The following is a 22,430-nucleotide window of genomic DNA, read 5'->3' as shown; positions in this document are numbered from 1 at the left end:
ATAAACAAACACACACATAAGGTTTATTCTCTACTCTAAGGAATGCAGTGCCAACAGCATTTCAGATGCTTCAAGAAAGGAGCCTCAACTCAGAAATTCTTAAAATGTGCAGTAAACTAAGGGAGGGGGGGAAAAAACCCAAACTGAAGTGAGGCCTGGTTTGCCACAGGTTCAACTGGAGCTACTTTAGAGGAACTACTCTGAAAGGCAGGCCCACAACCCCCACCGACCTGTGCCGAACACCGCCGTGGAGGTGGAGGGCCGCTCGATCTGGGAGCTCTGCACGACCTCCACGATGGCAGGGGAGGGCTCCTGGGCAGCAGGCTCGATCTGGGGGTGGCTCTGCTGCGTGGGCTGCACGAAGGCCGTGGCCTGTGTCTGCTGCTGCACCGTCAGGAGGGGCTGCGACAGGGACGTCTGCACGTTGGGGCTGGTGGAGCGCACGGAGCCGCTGGCACTGCCGAAGACGGGGACGTGCTCCACGGGCCCCTCCGACTGCATGGCTGCAAGGCAAGAGCACACTCAGCACCTCTCACTTAGCACAGTCAGGGTTCTGCAGATGAATTAACACTGCTCACACACATCTTCAGCTGAGGAGCCAGGAACTCTGCTGCGACACAAGTGGTGATGAAACACTCAAATTGCTGCGGGACAGTGACATTACGTGAGGCGCTTCCAAACTAACAACCACCACATTTCGGGGCAAAGGCAGCATTTGTGAGTACTGTAGATCCTTAAAAAGCTCACCTTCCTGAGTCTCCACCTGTGTTGTGGGCATAACTGTGGCTGTAGGGGTAGTGGTGGGGTTGGTGACTGTAGCAGGAGTGACCATTGGACGGATGCTGGCCCTCGGAGTAGACTTATTCCCAGCTATGGCAGCAGCTGTCACTTTGCTGGGAGTTGACACGACAGGAGTTGGTTTAATGTTTGCTGTTGGGGGATCTGAAGTGCTAGCACTGAAAAACAGGAGGTTAGTTTCACCATGGTGCTGCAGAAAGCAGATTTTAAATAAACCAAATGTAAATACATTCTCATAGTCTGTTTCTCAGGTTTGAGATTCTTGCACAAGGAAGATCCTCCCCAAAACCAAAAAGGTTAAAGGTAACAATCAAAGCTGTATAACTTCAGGAATGTCTGAAGACATTTTAAAAAATCTTTTATGCTTCCCAGAAACCATGTTCCTCGTGGTTTATATGATACATCAACGTTTAAAAGCTGTATTGATTAGATGTAGCTGAGAAACAGGAAGAACATATGTCAATCAGTATCTTCAGCTGCTTAAGAAAACTCATGAGAAGCCATGAAATTCAAGAAAACTATGGTTTAATAAAAAGAGCAACTACATAAAGACAGAACTAAGAAATATCAATGATGGAAACTCTGCAAACCCCCAAAGCCCTGAACTCACATTCCTCTTTCACCTGAAGCTGGAGTGGACTTGAGTGAGATTTGCCTCTGCTGTTCTGGGACCTGCCAGGTAAGAAACACAAGTACCATGTTAATACACATGAACCAGAGTGAGTAAGCTGGAAACACCTGAGCAGCAGATCTCTCTGCTAACAGGTCTGTTAGAGAAATGCCTGCTGGACCTTTACCTGGGCAGACCCCATGATTATTGCAAAACCAAGTTCTCCAAAGCAAACCACACCAGTCATACCAAGTCTTTAAACTGAATCAGTAATTTCTCAGGTATCTTCTGAGCCTCTGAGATAATGGCAGCCAGAACCCATTATACTGAGTGTATGAGTAAAAGGCAAAAATAGAGAGCAGAGTGCAAACAGCTCCTTGCCCAATTCAGTTAATAAGAGAACCATCTGCTTGTTAGCACTGGGACCTGTGATTATGGCGAGAAACAAGTTTTAAAGTAGGTTCTGAACCCTCACCAAAACCAGCCTGTGCGTTTCCAAAACCAGGGAACGGAGAAACCTGAACAGAGCCCAGCCTGATGACCAAGCCTAGCTGGACAGGGGTGCTCTGGCTGCTCCCACAGTGCCCTCAGGGCTGGGTACCTTGTTGGTGGACTCGGGGGGCTCATCCCGCTGCTCGTGGTGCCGCTCCTGCTGCTCCCGGAGCTCCCTCTCCAGGCGGCAGATCCGCCCCTCGTACTGCGACTTCAGCGCACTCATCCGCACCTCCAGCTCCGTCTTCTGCTCCTCCAGAGAGCTGCTCTTCTGCTTCCACTCCTCATTCTCCTTTGTCAGCTGCTCTTTCGTACCTGGGGGAGGAGGGAAGGACTCAGTGCTGTCACTGTGACCCAGTCTGCCTGTGGAATAGCTGGTGTTTCACTGTGGCACTGAGGGATTTTGAAACCTTCATGTTAAGCTATCAAGGGAGCTCTCAGAGGCAGTTACACTCTCACATGCCACTTTTCTATTTAATTACAAGATATAAAAATGTGTAACAAATATGTATTTAAATAAAGAAGTACAAGGTGGTGTACTTCTGTGTTGTACACAAAAGAAAAAGGTGTTTTCAACATGCTCTTACACCATCATTCCCCTCAATGACAACTAAAACCAGAGGAGGCAATGTGTTTTGGACCTGCACATTTAGGGAAGGGGAGAATTAGCTGAGTGGCCATTATATTTATTTAATAGGGTCAATCTGCTCTAAATCAACAGAAGGTTGAAAAATGAGGTTATCATGTTGGCTGGCCAAAAGTAAGCAAAAAGCTTTTTTTACCTCCAGTGTACAGTTAGTTATATACTTTAATCATCCCCTGAAAAACTTCAGTTTTAGAACAATTCCTGTAACACCTAATCTAGAAAACATTTTCCATTAAAATCTGAAGTAGGCCATATTTTCCCAAGCATCCTGCCTAAAGGTTTTTCCACAGGAATAATCAAAAATCCCTAAAGACAGAAAAAAAAAAATTACAATACCAGCTAACTGTGCAATTTTCTGCTTGGCTGCAAGCAAGGTCTTCCTGGTTTTCTCCTCCTTCTCAGTGATTTGTTGCCTGAGCTGTTCCTCCTGTGTAGTCTTCTCTTGCAGATCTTGATGAAAACGGGCCAGTTCTGACTGTAGCTGCATTATCTGCTCCTGAAGATTTCTAACTTCAGTCTCCTTTTCTGCTATGGTCTAAAGAGAGAGAGAGAGAGAGATTGCAGCTGTTGGCCACAACCAGCTTTCCAGCAAATATAAACCCCAGCAAGCTCCCAGGATCCAGTATTAGCTGGCCACTGGATTAAGGCTCAAAGGCTTCTAACGAATAACTGGGGAGTCCAGTCCTCCCTGAATGCAACAGCTTATTTATTCTGAGAAATAACGGGAGACACACCAGAGATAGGATGGAAAGCAGGTTTAAGGTCTGTCTTTCCCAACAAGGCAGAGGCACAATAGGTCACTTCACATATTTCTGTGTGCACACAGAAAACCCCCTCACCTTCTTCACCATTACACATTTTCGACTGATTGGAGTACAGTGCTCTGAAATCACTCACTGTTCTGTTCCTACCTTTTGTAAGCTTTCAACCTGGGTCTCCAAGTTCTTTGTCTTCACTTCAGCTTGACTGAGAGTGTCCTTCAGCTCTTGCACTTCCTGGGCAGAAACTTGGTCTTCTTGTTGTTCCACCAGAGGCTGAGTTGACGCTTCGGCGACCATCTGAAAGGCATCAAGGTACCAGGCTAAAGGGACCATCTGATCACTGCCACTGATCTCACAAGATGCTTTTGTGGGCCAGGTTTAAAAGTGCTGGGCAAGCCCCAGGAACTCCAATGAAGGCCAAAGTTCAGCTGTGCCTACCTTATCGTGCTGTGCTTTCAGCTCCTCATACTGAGTCTTGTACCTGCGCCCAATTTTCTTGACCTGTGTTATAGTTTTCACTTTTTCTTGTATGTCAGCCACTTTAGCATCCAGCTCTTTCTGCAAAGTATCCTTTTCTGTTCTGGTTTTAGTTACTTCCTCCTTCAGGCTCTGAACGAGATTCTGGCTTGTAGTCAAGGATGCATTAGTTCTAAGTAACAAGAAGTCAGAGGAAGATGCAAATGAGATGCTTGAAATCATATACACATTTCAATATTGCTGATTAATGCAATATCACAGGCATTATCTGTAGTGACTTATGTTTTCTAGGATTCTGCAGTACAGAATAGAAACAATTCTACAATAGTTTAGAATAAATTCAGCTAAATGACAGCTTCCAAAACAACTCTCACTTCCTTCTACCTGCTTAAGATCAAGCTACAGTACGAACACAGAAGGATTCACAGTTACATGGAGACAGTTAAGAAATCACACTTCCACACACAGCTTTAATTAAAATACTTTGCTTTGCACAAAATCTTTTATGAATTGACTAATACCACACCTGGCTACTTCTGCTTTGAGCCTGCCTGTTTCTTCACTCATCTGCTGGACACGCTTGGCATTTGCCTCCTTCTCCGAGAGCAGCTTTCGATACTCTTCGAGGTCCGTGTCCTTCTGCTGACTCAACAAATGCTGGAAGGGTGAGAAAACAGTTTCCTTGTTCATAAGGTGATTAGACAGTTATAGCCAGAATACCTCTTTGAATGAAGCTGCTGCTTTTGCATTTTGATACGGAATAGCCAATCCTGAAGCTGCATAAACAATGCTTTATAATTCAAATGTGTTATTGTTTAGAACTTTGTTTTTCAGTTGGTTGATTGTTGGTTTTTTTTCCCCACAGCATCACTGAAAAGATGCGATCCCCCACCTGAGTGCGGGCTTTCCAGCGTTTCACATCCTCTTCCAGCAGCTTTTTCTCTGCCTGCAGCATGCCACTCTTCTCACTCAGCTCGGCGTTGGACTCCTGCAGGGGCAGGATGTCTGCCTCCAGCTTGCGGACCTGGGAAAGCACAGCGGGCATTAACTCTGCACCACGGGACACTGAAGGCATCCCTCGAGCACAAGCCATGACACAGCTCCCTTCCTAACTTCCTGCCTTCCAGTGGGATGAGGACAAGAGCAGGGGATGATCCTTCAGAACAAAAAAGTACTGGTACGACTTCACAGTCTTGGATTCTCACTCCCTGTACTTTGGTACAGGAGACAGATCATAAATCCCACTGTCAGAAGTCCCAAGCAACACTGTACTGGATTCCATTAAAATAAACAGCATCTCCCTTTTAAACTCTTAATAAAGCTGTGATCTGCTTTTTATGTATTCTTACACCAATCTTAATTTAATTGTTGATAATATCCTTGCTCCTCTAGCCAAAGATAATTGCTGATTTTGTTTCATGGAAGTGGAACTGAACTTCTTTCCAATGTTCTAGGTGGACCAACGTCTTTTAAAATTCTAAATGGGAAGTTCACTCATTAGTGTGCTACTTAAAGGAATAATCATAAGCTAAATAATGTATTTACTGTAATTAGCAGTGGTATATCCAGACACTACCCTGTCCACTGAATACCTGAGAGGTTTACCTGCAGCTCAGTACTAACCTTTGCTTGAATCTGTTGTAGTTCTTGTTCCAGCCTCTCCTTCTCTTCTCTGAGCATCTTGTTGGTTTCTATCAGTATGTTCATGGTCTCAGTTTTCTTCATTAACTCTTCATGCTGTGCAATGGTTTTTGCTGTTACCTTTGGGAAGAGGGAACTCAGTCATCTGTTGTGCTTGCACATGCACATAACACTCCACCATCTCCAAAAGCTGTGGTGGCATTCATTGTCTCACACAGACATTCAAAACAAGCAAATAGGGCTTAAGAAATGCAAGATAAAGTCTTTATTTTCCCTACTTATCAGCACAAGATACTCCATTTGGCTATAAGCAACTCCAGTTTAAAAAATGCCCAAATTCTTTCAAAAGCTCATTTTTGGGCACAGGCAGCAAAGACAAAGAGCAGAACACAGAGCACAGCCCTCTGCACTCACTGCAGTCGTAACATCCAAGCATACCTGCACTTTCTCTCTCTCAGCATTGAGACTGTCCTGCAGCTCCTGCAGCTCCCTCTCCAGGTGCTCCACTCTCTGCCGGTAACGCAAACTCTCCACCTGGGCCACCTCAAACCTCGTCTCTGCAATCTCCTTCTCCCGCCGGATGAACCTGCAGGGAGCAGATCAACACCACGTCAGGACAGGGAAAAGGCAGAATGAGGCATCTGATGCCTGCTGAGTACAGAAATTGGGTCAGAAAGATCAAAAATTCTTGAGCATCTGGATAAACTCCATAAAAACTGCAGTGAGAAAAAAGATCACCTCTATCTAACTTGTCTGCCCATCACACGTGCAGGTTCCTGTCATAACTGACTCCTTTTCCTAGGAGTAGAAAGAAAACTCCCATGCTAGTTGCTCATGTAGCAAAAGCACCTCCCACCTACCAAAAAAGTGCTTTAATTTTAGACATTGTCCTTCAAATATAAAGCAACGCAGAACTATTTCATTTCACAACTGATTTATTACCCCTGAGAGAAGGAACCCAGAGCAGAAGTTACCTAAGGATTTCCAAGATTTGTTCCTGGGATTTGCCTTCCTCATTGAGAGAAACGTTGGCTGCAGTTGGGATGGCTTCTTTCATGGAAGCCACCATCTTGTTGCTCATACTCTCCAGCTGCTCGTGCAGCAGTCGGTTCTGTTTCTCCAGATCCTCACAGCGGGATGCCAGTTTGGAAGCTTCATCCTACAACAGAATTGTTCAGTGACTGATTTCTGCAGCTGAATTTCTGTTCACTGAGCAAAAGCCACTGCAAACCATCGTACCTTGATCATTCTCTCCCTCTCTTCCCAGGAGGCTTTGGATTCCAGCAGCTCAGACTCAGCTTTCCGAGCAGCCTCCTCCAGCTGCTGCCTCACTGCTGTGTTCTTTGCAACCTGGTCTTTAATAGCCTGCAAAGCTTCCACATCAGCAGCGTGAAGCATTAACTCCCGTTCATATTTATTCTGAGCTTCAGAAGCCATCATTGCCTGCAGAGGACCACCAAAATTAACTCTGTTACCTTTAGTGTTGCGTGTTAGGTATGTACAAGAGACAAAATCAGAGACCACTAATCAAAAAGAAAACCACTGGCCAAAACCTCTGCTAATTCTCATGCACAAAAATCATGGCCATGCCCATTTACAACATCTTGGGTTGGATTAAAGAGCCAAAGTTTTTCTACATCCTTGACACTGATCAGTGTTGCCAGAATTCTCATCTCCAGAAAAGTAGATTCCCTTTAAAAAACTAGCTGGCAACAAGCCAGTCCTATCAGCTGCTGCTAAATATCACACTGCCCCACAGTTTTAAAAGGTGACAACTACATTTTGGGTCAGATATTTTCCCCATTGTCCTGTTGTGAGAATTCAGGGTTCTTTTTTCGCTTCCCCCTCAGGAACCTGAGGTAGTAGTTAATTAAAACCAATTAATTACATTCTCCAAGCAATTTCTTTACATAATGAAACAGGCTTTAGAAACAGGAACCTATCGTACCACTGTTGTTTTCTTAAATGAAACTGTGCTTGCAACACAAAGTCAGTTTAGTTGATACTACAATAACAATCAAGCAGAAAAATGAAGCACTAAACAAGCAGCTGCTCCCAAAGAAGAGAATGTGCTCTCCCAGCACTTCTCCTGCCTCCACCACCCTGAGCAGCAGTTCATGTGTGAGTTCAACTACAAAACTAACGTGAGGTTTACTGTCCCTGGCCCAAATGTTACCCACGTACCTGCTCCTGGCAGTCCCGCCGGGCCTGCTGCTCGTTGCTCAGAGCTGTGCTGGCTCTCTGAAGAGCTTCCTGAACCTCTGCCTGCACAGCTGACAGACTCTTCTTCAGCTCTGCCAGCTGCAGGGACAGGGGAGCAACAACAACAAAGTGGGAACAAAGCCAGCACTAAGTGACAAAGTATTTCACAGAGTACCTCAACACAGTCATCGTTAATGTAGAACTGAAGGGTAATTAGCTTATTTATAAAGCAAAATTAGTATTAAAAAAAGAGAGAAATACTTTTAAATATTTGGACATTAATATAAAGAGGTCTTTCCTGGTAAAAATATATTCCTGTTCTTTCAGAGCTGGGCCTGTAGTAATTGTACTTAGAAGTCATCTTGTTTGTTTCTGAAAGCTCTCTCAAAGCCTTTTATCGTGTTTCCCTGCAAACTGTGCTCAAAGTTCAGGAGGAGGGTGACAGCTTTGAACACACAACCACTCCCACAAGGTGACATGGTTACTGTGCTCCTGTCTGGAAACCTCTCCCACATTCAGTAGCCCCGTGTACACTGTGAAGCTGTGGGAAAAGCACATTGCTGGGGCTCTGCAAGGGCAGGAGGGAAGGGGTGTCCAGTGCATACCTGCTGTTCCATATTCTCCACAGCTTTACGTTTCTCCTCTTGTACTTCTTGTTTTTCCTTTTCTGACTCCATCAGCTTCTTCTCCAGCTGGGCCTGATACTCTGAGGACTCCTTCAGACGAGCTTCAACTGCTGCACGAACTTCCTCTGTCACCTTCATTAAAACCCAGCACCAGATCAACCTTCCCCCCATTGAATACATTATTCTGATATAAACCCAGTACTTTAGTAACAACTTAAAGCCAGAACAGAAATTCTCAGCATCTCATCTAGACCAACAACACTGAAAATGTGGAGAATCACAAGGAGCAATGAGTAACTGCACTAGTGAACAATGGTAACTACTTACTTGTTTTTCCTTGTTAAGGGATTCCTCTAGACTGAGAACCATGGCCCTGTACTGCTCCACATTACTAGAACTAGTCTTGAGTCTCTCTTTCAGGTCATTGACTTGTTCCTCAGCTTGTCTCAGTTGACTTACAAGATCATCCACATCTTCATTTGTACTCTGCTGACCTGCAATATTAGCACACAGTCATTAATGGAAGTTTAATTCAGTTTTTTAACCACTGTTCTGTCAAAAATCAAAGTCTTTTTAGGATAATAATGTGGAAAAAACAATCACTTTCACAAAGCTTCCCTAAATACAACTGTCACCCCTAACCAAAACAAGGGCTTACAATAAACACTGTTGACTATTTAAAACTACATAACCTAACAGACTTAAGGTCCTTCAAATAAAAATAAAAGGCATCCTTTAATAAGTTTTGCTTTATTCTTCCCCTTAGTCAAAGAGTGCTTGGACAGGAATTTCCCATGAACAAATCATCCTGTAATCACCTGTCTGAATATGTGATGAACCCAGAGGTTTATTATGCAGTGTTCTGCCCCCCCAATTCCAAACTGGTATGGATTATGAATTCTGCAGGCAGCAACGTTTCCCATAAAGAGAAATTAAATGCACTAGAACATCTTACCTTTCCCTGGAGGCCTCTGTGATGACTGAGATGTCAGCTGAGCCTCAGTGTTGTTGAGCTGCTGCTTCAGCATGGCAGCTTCTTTCTGGGCATTCTTCAGCAGCTCCTTGGTGTTGGCGTGCCGGTTTGTCTCGGTCTCCAGCTGCCTCTTCAGGTCCAGGATGTGAACCTGCCAACACAACCTTCCTCAGCTTCTAATTATTCCCAAATGGCACAAAGAGCAGGGTGTTCATAAAGGATCACACTGTAAGCTGGCAGAGCCAGGAACTTTATCTTCCCCAGAACAAGTGCAGCACACTTCCACTCACCTCTTGGTTCTTGGTGAGGGAATGTCTTTGTTCCACCTCACTCTCCAGTTTCTTCTTCAGCTGAGATATCTCCCGCTCCAGCTTTTCTATCTGATTATTGAGTCTCTGCTTCGTTTCTGTCTCAGACCTCTCCAGTATTCCCTGGTAAAAGAGCACGATGCACTGTGCTTAAAATCACCTGAATGACTTTCTGCTGAATTACTGCAGCACTTCATACAAAGTGTCACAACACTTCTCCTACCCCCAGAAAAAATAACAGGCAGATACAGAATATTATGAAAAGTAGCACTTACAATGTCTGACTTAGTTTTGAAACTTTATAATAATACTGATGCAATAAGTAGTATTGTAAGAAAATCTATTATCCATGCAGTCTAATTCCATAGATTAAAACCCCCCCAAAAATCTACTACAGAAACAGGGTTCAGTCACACAGTAATATGTGCAACCCTAAATACACCGTAAGTATCAATATACCTTATACCTTATAATAAATTATATAAAAGCAAAAAAGTAAATATAATGTAACAGGAAAATAAACTGCCAAGGCAGGCACTGGTAAATTTTGCAAATAATTAACAGATTTTTTTTTCCCTTTCATTTTGTTTCATGTGTTTTGTTTCTGTTTTATTAAGACAACCCTTGTCACTGAGTCAAAATTCTCAGGACTTTGCCCAGGTAAATAACAGAGTATCACAATGTAGGACAGCAATCACCACCTGGCTGAAACAAGTTGCTCAAGCACTGTATGTTCACTGCCCATTTGGAACCACATAAAAACCCAGTTTGAGACCCAACCCCATGACTGTTTTATTTGATTTTGATGGGTACTCATTGAAAACTCTGGCAGACAGGCTCAGGTTGGACACGAGGATAACACCACATACCTGAATGGTTCTCAGATTAGTGAGCAGCAAGTTCTGGCCCTCTGTTCCACCAACAGAGAATCCCGTTGCTGAGTCAAACGCACATCTGACATCTTCAAGATATCTTTCTCTTTTTTCAAGTTTTCTGCTCTTACCTTTAGGACCACAAGTAATAAGAACTTTGTTATCACTCCAAAATCTACCCATTAATTTATTTTAATGATCAGTTAATATTATGTTAATAAAAGGTTTTCATATTACAGATTGCATATTAAAATTCATGTGAATTAAACCAAGAAGAGTAAGACCACAACTGCTGGATATTGTGTTTTCTCTGTGAACTGAAACACCTTTTTCTTATGTCTTCCCTCAATACTTGAGAAATTTCAAGATAGTCATAAGAAAACCCTCCTGTACTCACTGGGAACATGCAGCAGTGCCACCAACAACGACTAACCTCTGCCACTGCCAGTTTTTCATTAGCTCCCCTCAGGTCCTGAGTCATGGTGTTAATGATCTGCTCCTGTTTCTGAGTGGTGGCTGTGAGTTTCTGGGTTCTCTCGTGCAGGGAGGTGATTTCCCGGCGATATCCTTCGACGTTGTCCTGCAGCATTTCGTACCTTCACAGGGAACAGCAAAGCACAGCCCGTGTCTGCACATTCAGCTGTTGAGCTGCAGCAGGAGGTGCATGCAGCAGGTGAAACAGCTGTTTCATGGTTTCATGCATCTGTTTTCACATTTGCCTCACTCCACTGCAGGTTATATTCTTGATCCCACCTTCACTATCAACTTTGTGTTCTTAACAGAACAGACAATATGAATGTTTAACTGGCAATGCTTCCTTAGCAATCAACATCAATCAGCCAGCATGAATCTGTGCCGGAGAACCCAGACCTAAGGCTGGGTTCAAATGGCTCATTTACCGTTTGGAGGCAAACTCCAGCTGTGTGGATATCTTGGCATTCTGGGACCTCAGGTCTGTGACCTGTTCCTGCAGCTTTTCGTTTTGTTCATTCAGCAACTTGTCGTTCTCTGCCTTTTCTTTTTTGTAGTTCTCAAAAACTTCCTGCAACTACGACAAAGAACAGATATAGAAGTGTTACCAAGACTGAAAACAAACAGTGACAGCTTTTTCTAGTGCCTGCTGAAAAATGTACCTGTTTAAGTGCAGCCTTGGCCTCCACAGTCTCTATGGACTCACTCATTGACACTGGGGCAGGAGTTGACATGGCCTGAGGTAAACTGGGCCGCTTTGGGGTGGAGGTGAGACAGATCTCCTCTGGTAACACCCCTGGAGCTAACAGAGACAAAGGGTTATAAAGGCAACAGTCCCTGCTGGAGCAGAAGCTCACCCAGCCCCACTGGGAAGGGTTACCTTGCAGAGGGATGATGGCTCCCGTGGTCTGGGTCAGCAGGATGCGGAACATGTCCCGCTGGCGGATGATGGACTCCACCAGCTGCAGCTGGTGCTGCCGCGACTCCCGCAGCTGCTGCAGCTCCCCAAGGGCTTCGTCCAGCTGGCTCTGCAGCTCAGCAATCCTGGAACAACAGCGGCTTTCAGACCACCACAGCAAGCTGTTCATGGGTATCCAGGTGTTCTGGGCCCCTCCTTTCAAGAGAGACCCAGAGGGGCTGGAGATGTGCAGGGAAGGGAAGGGAGCTGGGAAGGGGCTGGAGCAGCAGGAGGGGCTGAGGGAGCTGGGGGGGCTCAGCCTGGAGAAAAGGAGGCTCAGGGGGGACCTTCTGGCTCTGCAATCCCTGCCAGGAGAGGGGAGCCGGGGGTTCGGGCTCTGCTCCCAGGGAACAGGGACAGGAGGAGAGGGAACGGCCTCAAGTTCTGCCAGGGGAGGCTCAGGCTGGACATCAGCAGGAATTTCTCCCTGGCAAGGGTGCTCAGGCACTGGCAGGGGCTGCCCAGGGAGGTTTGGAGTGCCCAGCCCTGGAGGTGCCCAAGGAAGGCCTGGCCGTGGCACTCAGTGCTCTGGGCTGGGGGACAGGGTGGGCATCGGGCACAGGGGGATTCGATGAGAGCTTTTCCAACCTCAACGATCCTGGGATTCTCTGACACAGCCCTGCAAACTTCCAGGCAGACAGGCCTTTGGGCTGCCATTTGTAGATGATAACAAAAGTAGGTCTCTCCCATGAAAAGCAGAATCCAGGCAATTCTACTCATGGGAATAACTTCACAGAAGCCAGCAGCCTGAGCAGAGAAACAATTTACTAGAAGGAAGGGATGACTTACTTAGATGATGCTGTCTCTTGCTCCTCTTTTTCTCTAGCCTCTCCCAGCTCCCTCAGAGCCACCAAGAGACGCTGATTCTGCTGCTGAAGTTCTTGGATATTTCTGTAGGAGACCAGATGCTGAGTGATCACTTCAGAAGAGCTGCTGATGTCAGCAGAGCTCACGGCTTCGTCACGGATCACGTGATTGCCCCTGGCTTCTTCCAGCTCCATCAACAGCACACAGATCTGAAAGACAGTGTTCTAGAGTGAAGTTTGCACACAGGCTTAAAGGTTTGCTCGGAGAAACAATATGTGAAAAATAAAGGACTTGGAAATTAGGAGGTTTTTTCCTACAATATACAATTACAATCAATAAATCCTTGTAAGTTGGTTATATTCTAGAAAAATCAGCTTGACAAGAGGCACAAGATCAGAAGAGGATAATCTGTGTCCAGTTCTGCAAAGAGTTCACAGGACATTTCAGTCAAAAAGGTATATATGTGAGTTTCCCATGTCAGATATGTAACACTGCTATCCTGGAGCAGCATCACTTCTATCCAGCTAAACTGATTCCAGCTGTGAAAGCAGAAATAGCAGTGCCAAGCTGTTCTAAGCTTTTAACACCACCAAGGCCCTTAGGGCAAGCAGAGTCTATGCACAGCTGAACAAACCTTAAAAACAAACAGCAAAAACACAGCACCATATTAATAAATCAATTACCAATAGCACATTGAACCACAACAATGCTGATTTACCTGCTGGGAAAGATCTTTCACTCGAACTTCCAGTCTCTGGCTTTCTCTCTCAAAGAAAGAGGCGTGCTTGTTGGCTTGGTCTGCCTTATCCTGCAAGGCATGGATCTCCTGCAGGCAAACAGCAAGGAACACATCAGCACTCAGCCCTGACACGTTCCTTTCAGAGAGAGAACATCCTGTGGAGACGCCTTGGGAACCAAACTGCCTTTAAAGGCACATTCCAAAGGGCTAACTCCAGGTGTTTGGGAATCAAGAGCCACACTCCTTCATGCTGTACTGCTGCATGGCTGAGGACTAACAGGGAGGGAGCACTGAACTCCAGTTTTATGTCAATGCACAGACAAATACTGAACTACTCTCTCAGAAAATAAGAGATTGTAACTCTTCCCTCTAAAAAGCTATGAAATACGTTGATTTTGTAAAATTCTTTGTACAGACCCATGAACCGCAAGCCAGAAGGTTCCTCAGACCTTTTCCCACAACAGAAGCTGATTGAGAGACCCTTTTTATACATTTCCAACAGCAATTAGGCTTAAAGAATTAAACATTAGCTTTTCCCATCATTTCACATGCTCTTTTTTTGGACACTGACCTTCATAGCCTGTTCAAGCTTTGCAGACAGACTCGCAACAGCTTTTTGGGATCGCTCGAATTCCTCACGCTGACGTTTCAGGATTGGGGCTTTGGCTTCCACTTCCTGCACTATTTCATCCAGGTATTTATTGATTCTCTTGTTCTCCAGCTTTTCCATATGCAACTGATCCTGAGATTCTACATAGGCATTGTAGAGCTGCAACAAAAGGGATTTTGGTTTCTTTTCCACAGATCTGTACAGTTGTTTTAAAAAACAGCCACTGGTCATGATACAATTTATACCTTAGAGCAGTTTAATTTCATATAATTCCACACTGGTTAATTCAGAGAAACGAGCTGGACTCTCAAAACAATATGGTTTTAGGGTTCATACCATGGCAAAACAGTTACACCTATTAATTAAAAAATGGTAAGCTTTATAGTGCAACTGTCTGCAATAGAAGAATTCCATGTAAACAGCACAAGTCTTAAGCAAATTTAAGATAACAGAAATATCAAAACTAGTAACAAGTAATTTAACAGCTGGACAGAACATCAGTAACAAATAATGGAAACATTACATAAACAGAAATGTCAGAACCCCTAAAATTGGTATGAGCTATGGTTATAATAATTTTTTTTTTGCAAATATAAGCCAAAAGCACAGCAGTACAGATTATAAAATTATGGAAATTAGCAAAAAAAGTCTGCATACAGAAAATCAGTTTATCTTAACGAAACCCACTTATTTGTGAATTTGATCTACTAAACAAAAACTGTAAGGTATGTTGAAAAGACTCCCAGTAACTCAGCAAGCAAAGTCTGCCTCAAATGAGATTTCACTGCCTTCAGGGATTACACCAAATCCAAACCAGTGAACCGAGGCTGCACCTTTATTTTATGAGTGCCTCTCTGATGGCATTTCAAGGGTCTTGCTCATGAAGTTTCTCCTCACTCACCTCAGTTAACTTCATGCCAGGCTTGACCACTTTGGCCACAGCTGCAGCAGTGGGGGACATGGCTGCCAGCTCCTCCTCAGACAGGATGGCCCCTGGAGACACAACCCCAGTAAAAAGCTGCACTAATTCCACCACAAATATTCCTTATTAATCTCAGCAATATCTCATACACCTTTCTAACTCCTCTATTCTAAATTACTATTTGAAAGTTTCTGGTTGAAGAGCTTTCTGTAATCTCTGTTATACACGTTCATGTGCAGGTGCCTGGTAATACACACAATATTCCAAGTCATACATTAGCAGTGTCTCTATCCAGTTTAACTGGAAATGCTGAAAAGCTTTTACTATTTGGGCTCTTCAAACTTAGATCACTTCAGAACATCAGTAATTGAAACACCTGGAGCAAAGTTTAACCTCAGGTTTCTTATCACACTGCCAGAGGTTTGCAACAGCAGAGCACTGGTTTATTTTCACTAAATACTGGTTTATTTTCTTTAAATTACCACAGGGATACAGTAGATATACTTCACTCTTCTGTTCCTTACTGCTCTGCTCTTTCTGTCCTTCAGAGATTACTGATAAGTGGCAAACATCAAAAAAGACAAGACTAGAACAGTGAACATGACTAAGATGTAACGTTAAATAGAAATTTAAGGATAAACGTTTGTTTTTCCTAAAAAGAGGAAACTATTAATAGTTTTATCACCTCCACTTCCCTCATCCAGCACAGCATTCTCATGCAAGAGATCAGAAAGCCTGAGTTTCTGGATTGTAGGTCCCACCTTTGCGTTTCGTAGCAGACAGTAAATCATTGGCATTCTCCAGCTCCTTTTCCAGCTTACTGATCTTCTCTCTCAGTTCCTTTTCCATCACAGCTTTGGACTCTTCCACCTCAGCCAAATGCTCCTGGGCTGCTTTATTAGCTACAATTAAATCAGACAGGCAGGTTGTGTGTTGTGGTTGGTTTCAATTTATTTATTTTTATTTAAAAAAATACCAAAATTCACCTGTGTATCTTAAATTTTACTTGATCTGCATGTGATCTGCAGCAGCTCATGTGACTAAAAAAACTGTAGCACGAGAGAAGCATAAATCACTGCCTGTCACCTTTGCTTAGAAAAGGGCAAAAGTTCGAACTGTCCTTTCATTGGAGAAAGGGAATCTAAAGGAATAAGCTAAAGTGAACACATATCTTGCTAAATTAGATCCTCTCATCAAAAGCCAAAGTAAAATAGTTCCCCAAACACGAGTAAATTCAGCTGAATGTTTACCACAAAGTGACTGCTGTTTCCCTCATGCCAGAAGCCCAGCAAAGTTCCTTTCTTGAACACACAAACCCCATTTTTCAGAGCTTCAAGGTACCCAAGAGCAGCACAACTGCCCTCCTCCCCCTGCCACCCCATTCCCAGCTTACCTTCCCCTGCCTCCTTCAGCAGCTTGTGCAGCTCTTCCACTGCTCCTGTCAGCTCATTGCTCTTGGCCTCAGAGTCATCGGCAGCACTCTAAACAAATAAAGCATTTCAGCTCACCTTTAGTAGGAGCAAACAGCAACTGCATCTTCCCCAGGAAGCGTAAACTCACCAAAAATTAGGAACACACAGTTTTTGAGTAAGATGCTAAAAGATTCACCTAAAGTGGATAATCCTTTCCACTTGGATTAAGTCTCACTTTGATGCAAACTGCACATCTGAGAGTAGGAAGTGTCAAACGTGGATTTGGGATGACAATTCCCAGTACAATGTGTGGCCTTTAGCTTCTGGCTTTGTTCCTTCCCTTCACTAAAGAAATCTGGGAGAAGTTCTGAGAACTCAATTTGGATCAGTCTGAAAAACTGGGTATTTTGAGGCAATTTTAGAGAAACAATTTATGTTTCTTTGCTTCCAGTTAGAGATCTCACAAGTGCAAGCACAAACCACAACGTTTATGTGGGCATTTAAGAAAACTCAGGCAGCAGAGCTCAGTGAGCTGTGAACAGTCTGTGTAAAACAAAGAGCAGACAGGTGTCTGCTTTAGCTGACTTTGTCCCAGTCAATGCATTACAGGATATTTTCACTCTTTGAGCCAACAAAACAAACATAAACTATTTGTTTAGATGGTGTTTCACTCTTTGGCAGAATCCACGACACTCAGTTGTGTCTTAATCAGGTCACTGTGTCATTTGAAATCAACTCCACTAACCAAGCCCAGTTACACTTCACACACAAACGTTTACACCCTCATTTATCCCAAGACACCACCACATTCTTACAAGAAGCCTCAAAACAGTGAACATAAAATTAGTTTTTCACCCCCAGTTCTGCTTAACCTACAAGATAATCCAAACAGTGTAAGATTTCAAATGCTAAGACAGCAGCAAAGAAAACAATGTTCTGGGTGCTTCCCAGTGTTCTGCAGTGGAAGTCAGTCCTTCCCACATCCTCACTTTTTGGGCAAGAAACCCCAAAGTGGCCTGATTACACTGAACACTGATATCCAGCCCCAGACACACTCTTAGAATCAATCAACTCACCTTGTACAAGTTGGATAATTTCATGTGGGCATTCAGCTCGTTGTGGAATCTCTCCTCCATACTTGCCTGCTGCTCTTTTGCCTGGCAAATGAAAGGGGAGACAGGGCAGGGGAGCATTCCACTACTTCTGTTCCACACATTTTAGTTCTCCATTTGGAGAAGCAACAGTCATGCTGTTCCACACATTCACATATGTTCAAGTGGCCTCACCTCCTTCAGTTTATTCAGAAGTTCTTCCACGTGCTTCTGAAGGTTTTCATTGGACTGTTTCAAGCTGTTCACCTGTTCCTCCAATCTGGAAACCTGTTCAAAGAAGAAAGGAGAACACCATGCAGATATTTTTCTTTCTAGTCCAGTTTATTTTGGAAAATACCCATGTCATTGCTTTTTACTTAAAAAAAAAAAAAACCCACAAAACCAAACTTGTAGGAAGAGCATAAATGGTAACTCAAATACAGTTATTAAAGTCCTTGGCTTTGTTTAATACAGTTAATCAGGTGGTACAATTGACAAAATGATAATTAGTTGGTATAAATGACAAAAGCACTCAGTAATTACATTACCTCCTCTTTTTTGTTCTCCAGACTGCATTTAAGCTCCAAGATTTCATTGCCTTTCTCCCTGGCAGTATGCAGGAGTTCATCTGTTTTGGCTTTCAGCTCAGTATTCAGCCACGTGTTTTGATTCTGCAGCAGCTCTTTTTCCTGCTCCAACCTCTTCTCACGGTACTAGGAAGGCAAATTGCACAGTGAAATCCTGCTGGTTCCACAGAAAACAAATTAAACTACTCTGATCAGAGCAGGAGCAGCAAAAATGTACTGTATTTTGGTAAATAACACCAAATGACAGGCAGTGGTCTTCACTTCCACTCACAGCCCCCGATTTCACAAGAAAGCAATTTGCTGTAAATAACAGGAGCTCCCCTGCCCTACTTTCAGAGGGAATCCTACAGGAGGATGATTGCATCACCCCCAGACAACACACACTGGGCATACCAAGCCCTGCTCACCTTCATGGACACATCTGATGTTTGGAGCTCATCCAGCTTTAACTGAAGTTTGGCCTTTTCTGTGTTTGCTTCTGCAAGCTTTTCATTGAGGCGTTTCACATCCTCTGGAGGAGGGAAATCACTGTTAAAAACCCCTAATGGTGTCACAGCCTTGATTACTCACATAACTGAACTGTAAAGAATGAGAACAGGCAAGATGTAATGACTGTAATTGTATGTTGGGCACTAAGATACCGCATAAAGTATGTTTTTAAATCCACAAAAACAAGCAGCAAACTGTTGTTTTTCTGCAATTAGTGTGTTACTACTGTTTCCTGCTAATCCACTCAATTCAACTGCTCAGGCATGTCTTTTTATTCAGCATTTTGTTCCTTGGCTGTACCATTTAAATGCTCAACCTCCTGGGATCGCCTTTCGCTCGTTCGAACCAAGTCTCTCTTCTCAGCTTCCAGTTCTTCCTTCTCTCTACTTAAATGGCTCTGAAAAAAATTGGAAAAAAAAATCAATAAAGAAACGTGAGCAGCTCTCTGTAACACTTCAGAGTCAGCACTCACACCTGGAATCACACAGCAGCAGGCTACACCTCAGTGAGCCACCCCAGCCAACTGAAGAGTGGGATAAGAGGCTTACAGAGTGGGCAGCTGAATCAGTCCAACAACAGGAACTGTTCAAAACTGCATTTAACTTTATTGTTCTTTGAAAGGCAGGTTTGACACTAGAGATTTCACCAAAACACTTTTAGTGGGTTAAGTAAAAGAGGTAATAGAGTAAGTGAGGAATGAATAGTGTAAAAAAATCAATATAAAAAAATCAAATCAATGATCTTGCATCGTTTATAGGCAACAGCGGTGCCTCTGCCTTCAAGGTGTCACTCCAGAGCACCTCAGTCAGGCCTAGGTAAGCCCCCCCTGGGGAAACAATCAGATCAGTCCTGTTGTTGTGGAAAAATCCATCTAATAATCTTGGGTTTGCTTCCTGCTCCAAAATTACTCTTCTGCTGGCTCAGGCAGCTCAAGTGACTTCTCCAGCAACCCCAGACTTTTGAGCATAACACAAGGAAAACCGTGCCTGAGAGTGGGAAAGGATAGGGAGAAGCAGAATTCTTGTTTATACCTTTGTCTGAATTTTGGGGGTTTGGTTTAAAGCCACTTCCCAGCAGGTTTCAGCCAGAATGGAACAACACACCCAAAGTGCTCCCCTGCCACTCAGTTTGCTAAGACACCAGCTTTTCCCGGGGTAAGCCCACCCAGTTTTCCTGTACAGATGGAAACACCCACAAGAGGACAGGCTGGTGCAGCCTGTGCTGCACAGACACTGCAGGGAATCAATCCCAGCATTTACAGCCACGTCCCCAGTACCTGCAGAGCCGTGCTCCGGTCCTGGGCAGCCTCCAGCTCCTTGTTCTTCTCACTGAGCACCTTCAGCTGCTCGTCTGGTGGGGAGAGCAAACTGCACTGAGGATCTGCACTGGGACACGGCAACAGTCCCTCTTCACATGGAACTGAGTCAAACACTCCCTTGGAAATGCTTAACAGAATTAAAACCAGAATTCCAGTCTTCCCTGTCAATGGACAGGGTGCTGCTGGGGCAGACTAAGGCAACCTTAGTGCAGGTTATTTCATTCCTTCTTTCCATTAGGACAAAAAAATTCCATTGGAAAGGCCAACAACCACATAACCAAACCCCTCTTGATGTGCAGAAACACAAGTGCAGCTGCTGGTGGATTTTCAGCTCCTAAGGGATTCCAGCAGAACGCTGGGCTAAAGGACGGATCTCCTGCCCAACCCTGGCAATGCACAGTTCACTTACGAAGCTTTTTGAGCTCCTCCCGCAGAGTTTGACACTCCTGGGTCTCATTCACAAGTCTCTCCTGACTCTGGGCCAGTCGCTTTTCCACTTCAAAGTACTGTTGTTCTGCAGAGTAACAAAGGCAGCTCAGTTGCATCTCATAAACGTTGCTTTTTCTTTCTCACTTTTAACAAGGATCCTTTCTAACAGACATTTCCACCAAAGAAAGGCATTTATAAAGGAAGTATCTAAAATACTGAGACTGGAGTGGAATTGGAAAGAAAAAAAGTGTTTTTAAAAGCAAAAAGCTGCATTTCCACTTGGAATCAGCATCGTTTAAAATATTTTGGTAGCGTGAAAATTTTCCAGAAATTGTGAAATGCTTCAACCTGGCCTAGTGGGAGGTTCCAACCATGGCAGGGGGCTGGAACAAGAGGAGCTGTAAGGTCCCTTCCAACCCAAACTGTCCTGTGAGTCTATGAAATGATCCATAAAATAACAGCCCACTGAATGTGAACAGTTCTTTAACACTTCTGCTGTAGCCACAGACACTGGAGCAGTACAATTATGCACTGTGCTTTCATCAACTCACAACTCCTTTTACCTCTGGAGTTATTTCTCCACATGTACAATATCCCCCACATAATCCCAGGATCAAGGGGTTTGACTGGGAAAGGTTGGAATGAACTCTTCTCAAAATGAATCCCTGTGCTCTGTTCCCTGAGTACTGAAAAGAACAATCAGGTTTGAATTTCTATCTGAAACAGTAACTGTGCTGTGGAGCTTGGCTGTCAAACACTCAGCAGAACTCAGGAAGTCCTGAGGGATGGTTCTTCATCTCAAGCTTCCTCTCACACCTCCCAGCTCCAAACAGTGCTGCCCCTCCTGCCACACACACGAGTGCAGCTGCAGGAGTACCCTGCTAAAACCTGGGAGTTCCCTTCATTTACACTGCACTTCAGTTCAGCAAGACCTCTGTCGTGAAAGAGGCTGAGAGAAAGGTGAAAGCAAAGTTTCACTCCCAATAAATGAACGGATCCCCAACCTCACACTCCTCTGTCCTGGCATTATTGTTCTGTGACCAGGCAGCCTCCAAACCAACCCAAAAATGTTGATTCTCTCGGGACCAGTTTCACAGGATGGTCTTCAGTGTGTTATGTACCAGAGAGGTAAAACCTGAGGTTGTTTGACAGCTGGGAAAACAGAGCTCTAGTTCTCCTCCCCAGGGAGGATCAGAGCAGGCAGGAGCACAGGAACACCTCTGGGCTGGAGGAGACCTGGAGGGTCAGAGCCCAACCATCCCCCAGCACCGCCCGGGCCACTTGTGACCCGTGTCCCCAGGGTCACAGCCCCGCGTTTCTTTGGACACCTCCAGGGCTGGGCACTCCAAACCTCCCTGGGCAGCCCCTGCCACTGCCTGACCACCCTTTCCATGAGAAATTCCTCCTGATGTCCCACCTGCCCCTCCCCTGGCACAGTCTGAGGCTGTTCCCTCTCCTCCTGGCCCTGTTCCCTGGGAGCAGAGCCCGACCCCCCTGGCTCCCCCCTCCTGTCAGGGATTGCAGAGCCAGAAGGTCCCCCCTGAGCCTCCTTTTCTCCAGGATGAGCCCCCCCAGCTCCCTCAGCCCCTCCTGCTGCTCCAGCCCCTTCCCCAACCCCGCTGGTGGCACACTCAATATCAGTGAAAACACTGCCTGTAAAAACCTGGCAAAAAGCTGCTCTTTAAACCCACTCCAAACACAGTTTTAACCCTGAACATTCTTGGTAAGAGGAAAAAAATAAGAAAATGAAGAGACTCCAGGAGTCAACGAGAGAGACCAGACCCGAGCAGGTCCCCCTGCAGTGCCGTTCCCAGCCCCTTTCCGCTCTCACAGCCCCCAGGGTCCCGCTGGGAGCCGCCCCGTCCCGTCCCGCCGCGCCGCCCGCCCCGGGCCAGGCCCGCTGCCCGCACTCACCGCTGTCCACCTTGAAGCGCTCGTGGCGGGCGCGCAGCCCGTCGATCTCGCCCTGCTGGTCGCCCAGGAAGCGCTCCAGCTTGCCCTGCACGGCGCGGGGCAGCTTGGCGAGCTCGGCGCGCTCCAGGAGCTGCTGCAGCACGGCCGCCATGGCGCGGCCCTCAGACCGCTCCGCTTCCGCTTCCGCTGCCGCCGCAAGGGGCGGGGCCTCGCGCAGCCCTGGCTGTGGGGCGGGCCGTGCCCCCGCGCTCCCGGTGCCCCGGGCGCTGTGGGGGAG

General features: G+C 45.2%; 1 protein-coding gene across 1 annotated transcript in view; it reads right to left on the bottom strand.

Moving 5' to 3' along the window:
• Window positions 1-22,314, bottom strand: part of TPR (translocated promoter region, nuclear basket protein) — a 32,287-nt gene extending 9,973 nt beyond the window's left edge. Inside the window, 38 exon segments of the mRNA XM_050306841.1 lie at window positions 231-503; window positions 748-956; window positions 1,409-1,470; window positions 2,010-2,215; window positions 2,883-3,081; window positions 3,458-3,604; window positions 3,746-3,956; window positions 4,311-4,441; window positions 4,677-4,808; window positions 5,408-5,545; window positions 5,864-6,011; window positions 6,400-6,584; window positions 6,665-6,868; window positions 7,610-7,726; window positions 8,233-8,385; window positions 8,581-8,747; window positions 9,209-9,377; window positions 9,517-9,657; window positions 10,404-10,444; window positions 10,447-10,537; window positions 10,840-11,002; window positions 11,306-11,454; window positions 11,540-11,679; window positions 11,758-11,921; window positions 12,625-12,851; window positions 13,361-13,468; window positions 13,953-14,150; window positions 14,893-14,984; window positions 15,675-15,815; window positions 16,307-16,394; window positions 17,402-17,482; window positions 17,612-17,704; window positions 17,965-18,129; window positions 18,411-18,514; window positions 18,793-18,889; window positions 19,769-19,842; window positions 20,220-20,324; window positions 22,154-22,314. Of these exon segments, the coding sequence (XP_050162798.1) occupies window positions 231-503; window positions 748-956; window positions 1,409-1,470; window positions 2,010-2,215; window positions 2,883-3,081; window positions 3,458-3,604; window positions 3,746-3,956; window positions 4,311-4,441; window positions 4,677-4,808; window positions 5,408-5,545; window positions 5,864-6,011; window positions 6,400-6,584; window positions 6,665-6,868; window positions 7,610-7,726; window positions 8,233-8,385; window positions 8,581-8,747; window positions 9,209-9,377; window positions 9,517-9,657; window positions 10,404-10,444; window positions 10,447-10,537; window positions 10,840-11,002; window positions 11,306-11,454; window positions 11,540-11,679; window positions 11,758-11,921; window positions 12,625-12,851; window positions 13,361-13,468; window positions 13,953-14,150; window positions 14,893-14,984; window positions 15,675-15,815; window positions 16,307-16,394; window positions 17,402-17,482; window positions 17,612-17,704; window positions 17,965-18,129; window positions 18,411-18,514; window positions 18,793-18,889; window positions 19,769-19,842; window positions 20,220-20,324; window positions 22,154-22,304 (5,464 nt within the window). The 5' untranslated portion in view covers window positions 22,305-22,314.
• Between the last annotated feature and the right edge of the window lie 116 nt (window positions 22,315-22,430).

Source organism: Myiozetetes cayanensis, unplaced genomic scaffold (assembly GCF_022539395.1).
Source record: "Myiozetetes cayanensis isolate MyiCay16 unplaced genomic scaffold, myiCay2020 scf12, whole genome shotgun sequence".
Lineage (NCBI taxonomy): Eukaryota > Metazoa > Chordata > Aves > Passeriformes > Tyrannidae > Myiozetetes > Myiozetetes cayanensis.
Note: the sequence above shows the minus strand (reverse complement) of the source record. Positions and strands in the feature narration are given on the sequence as shown.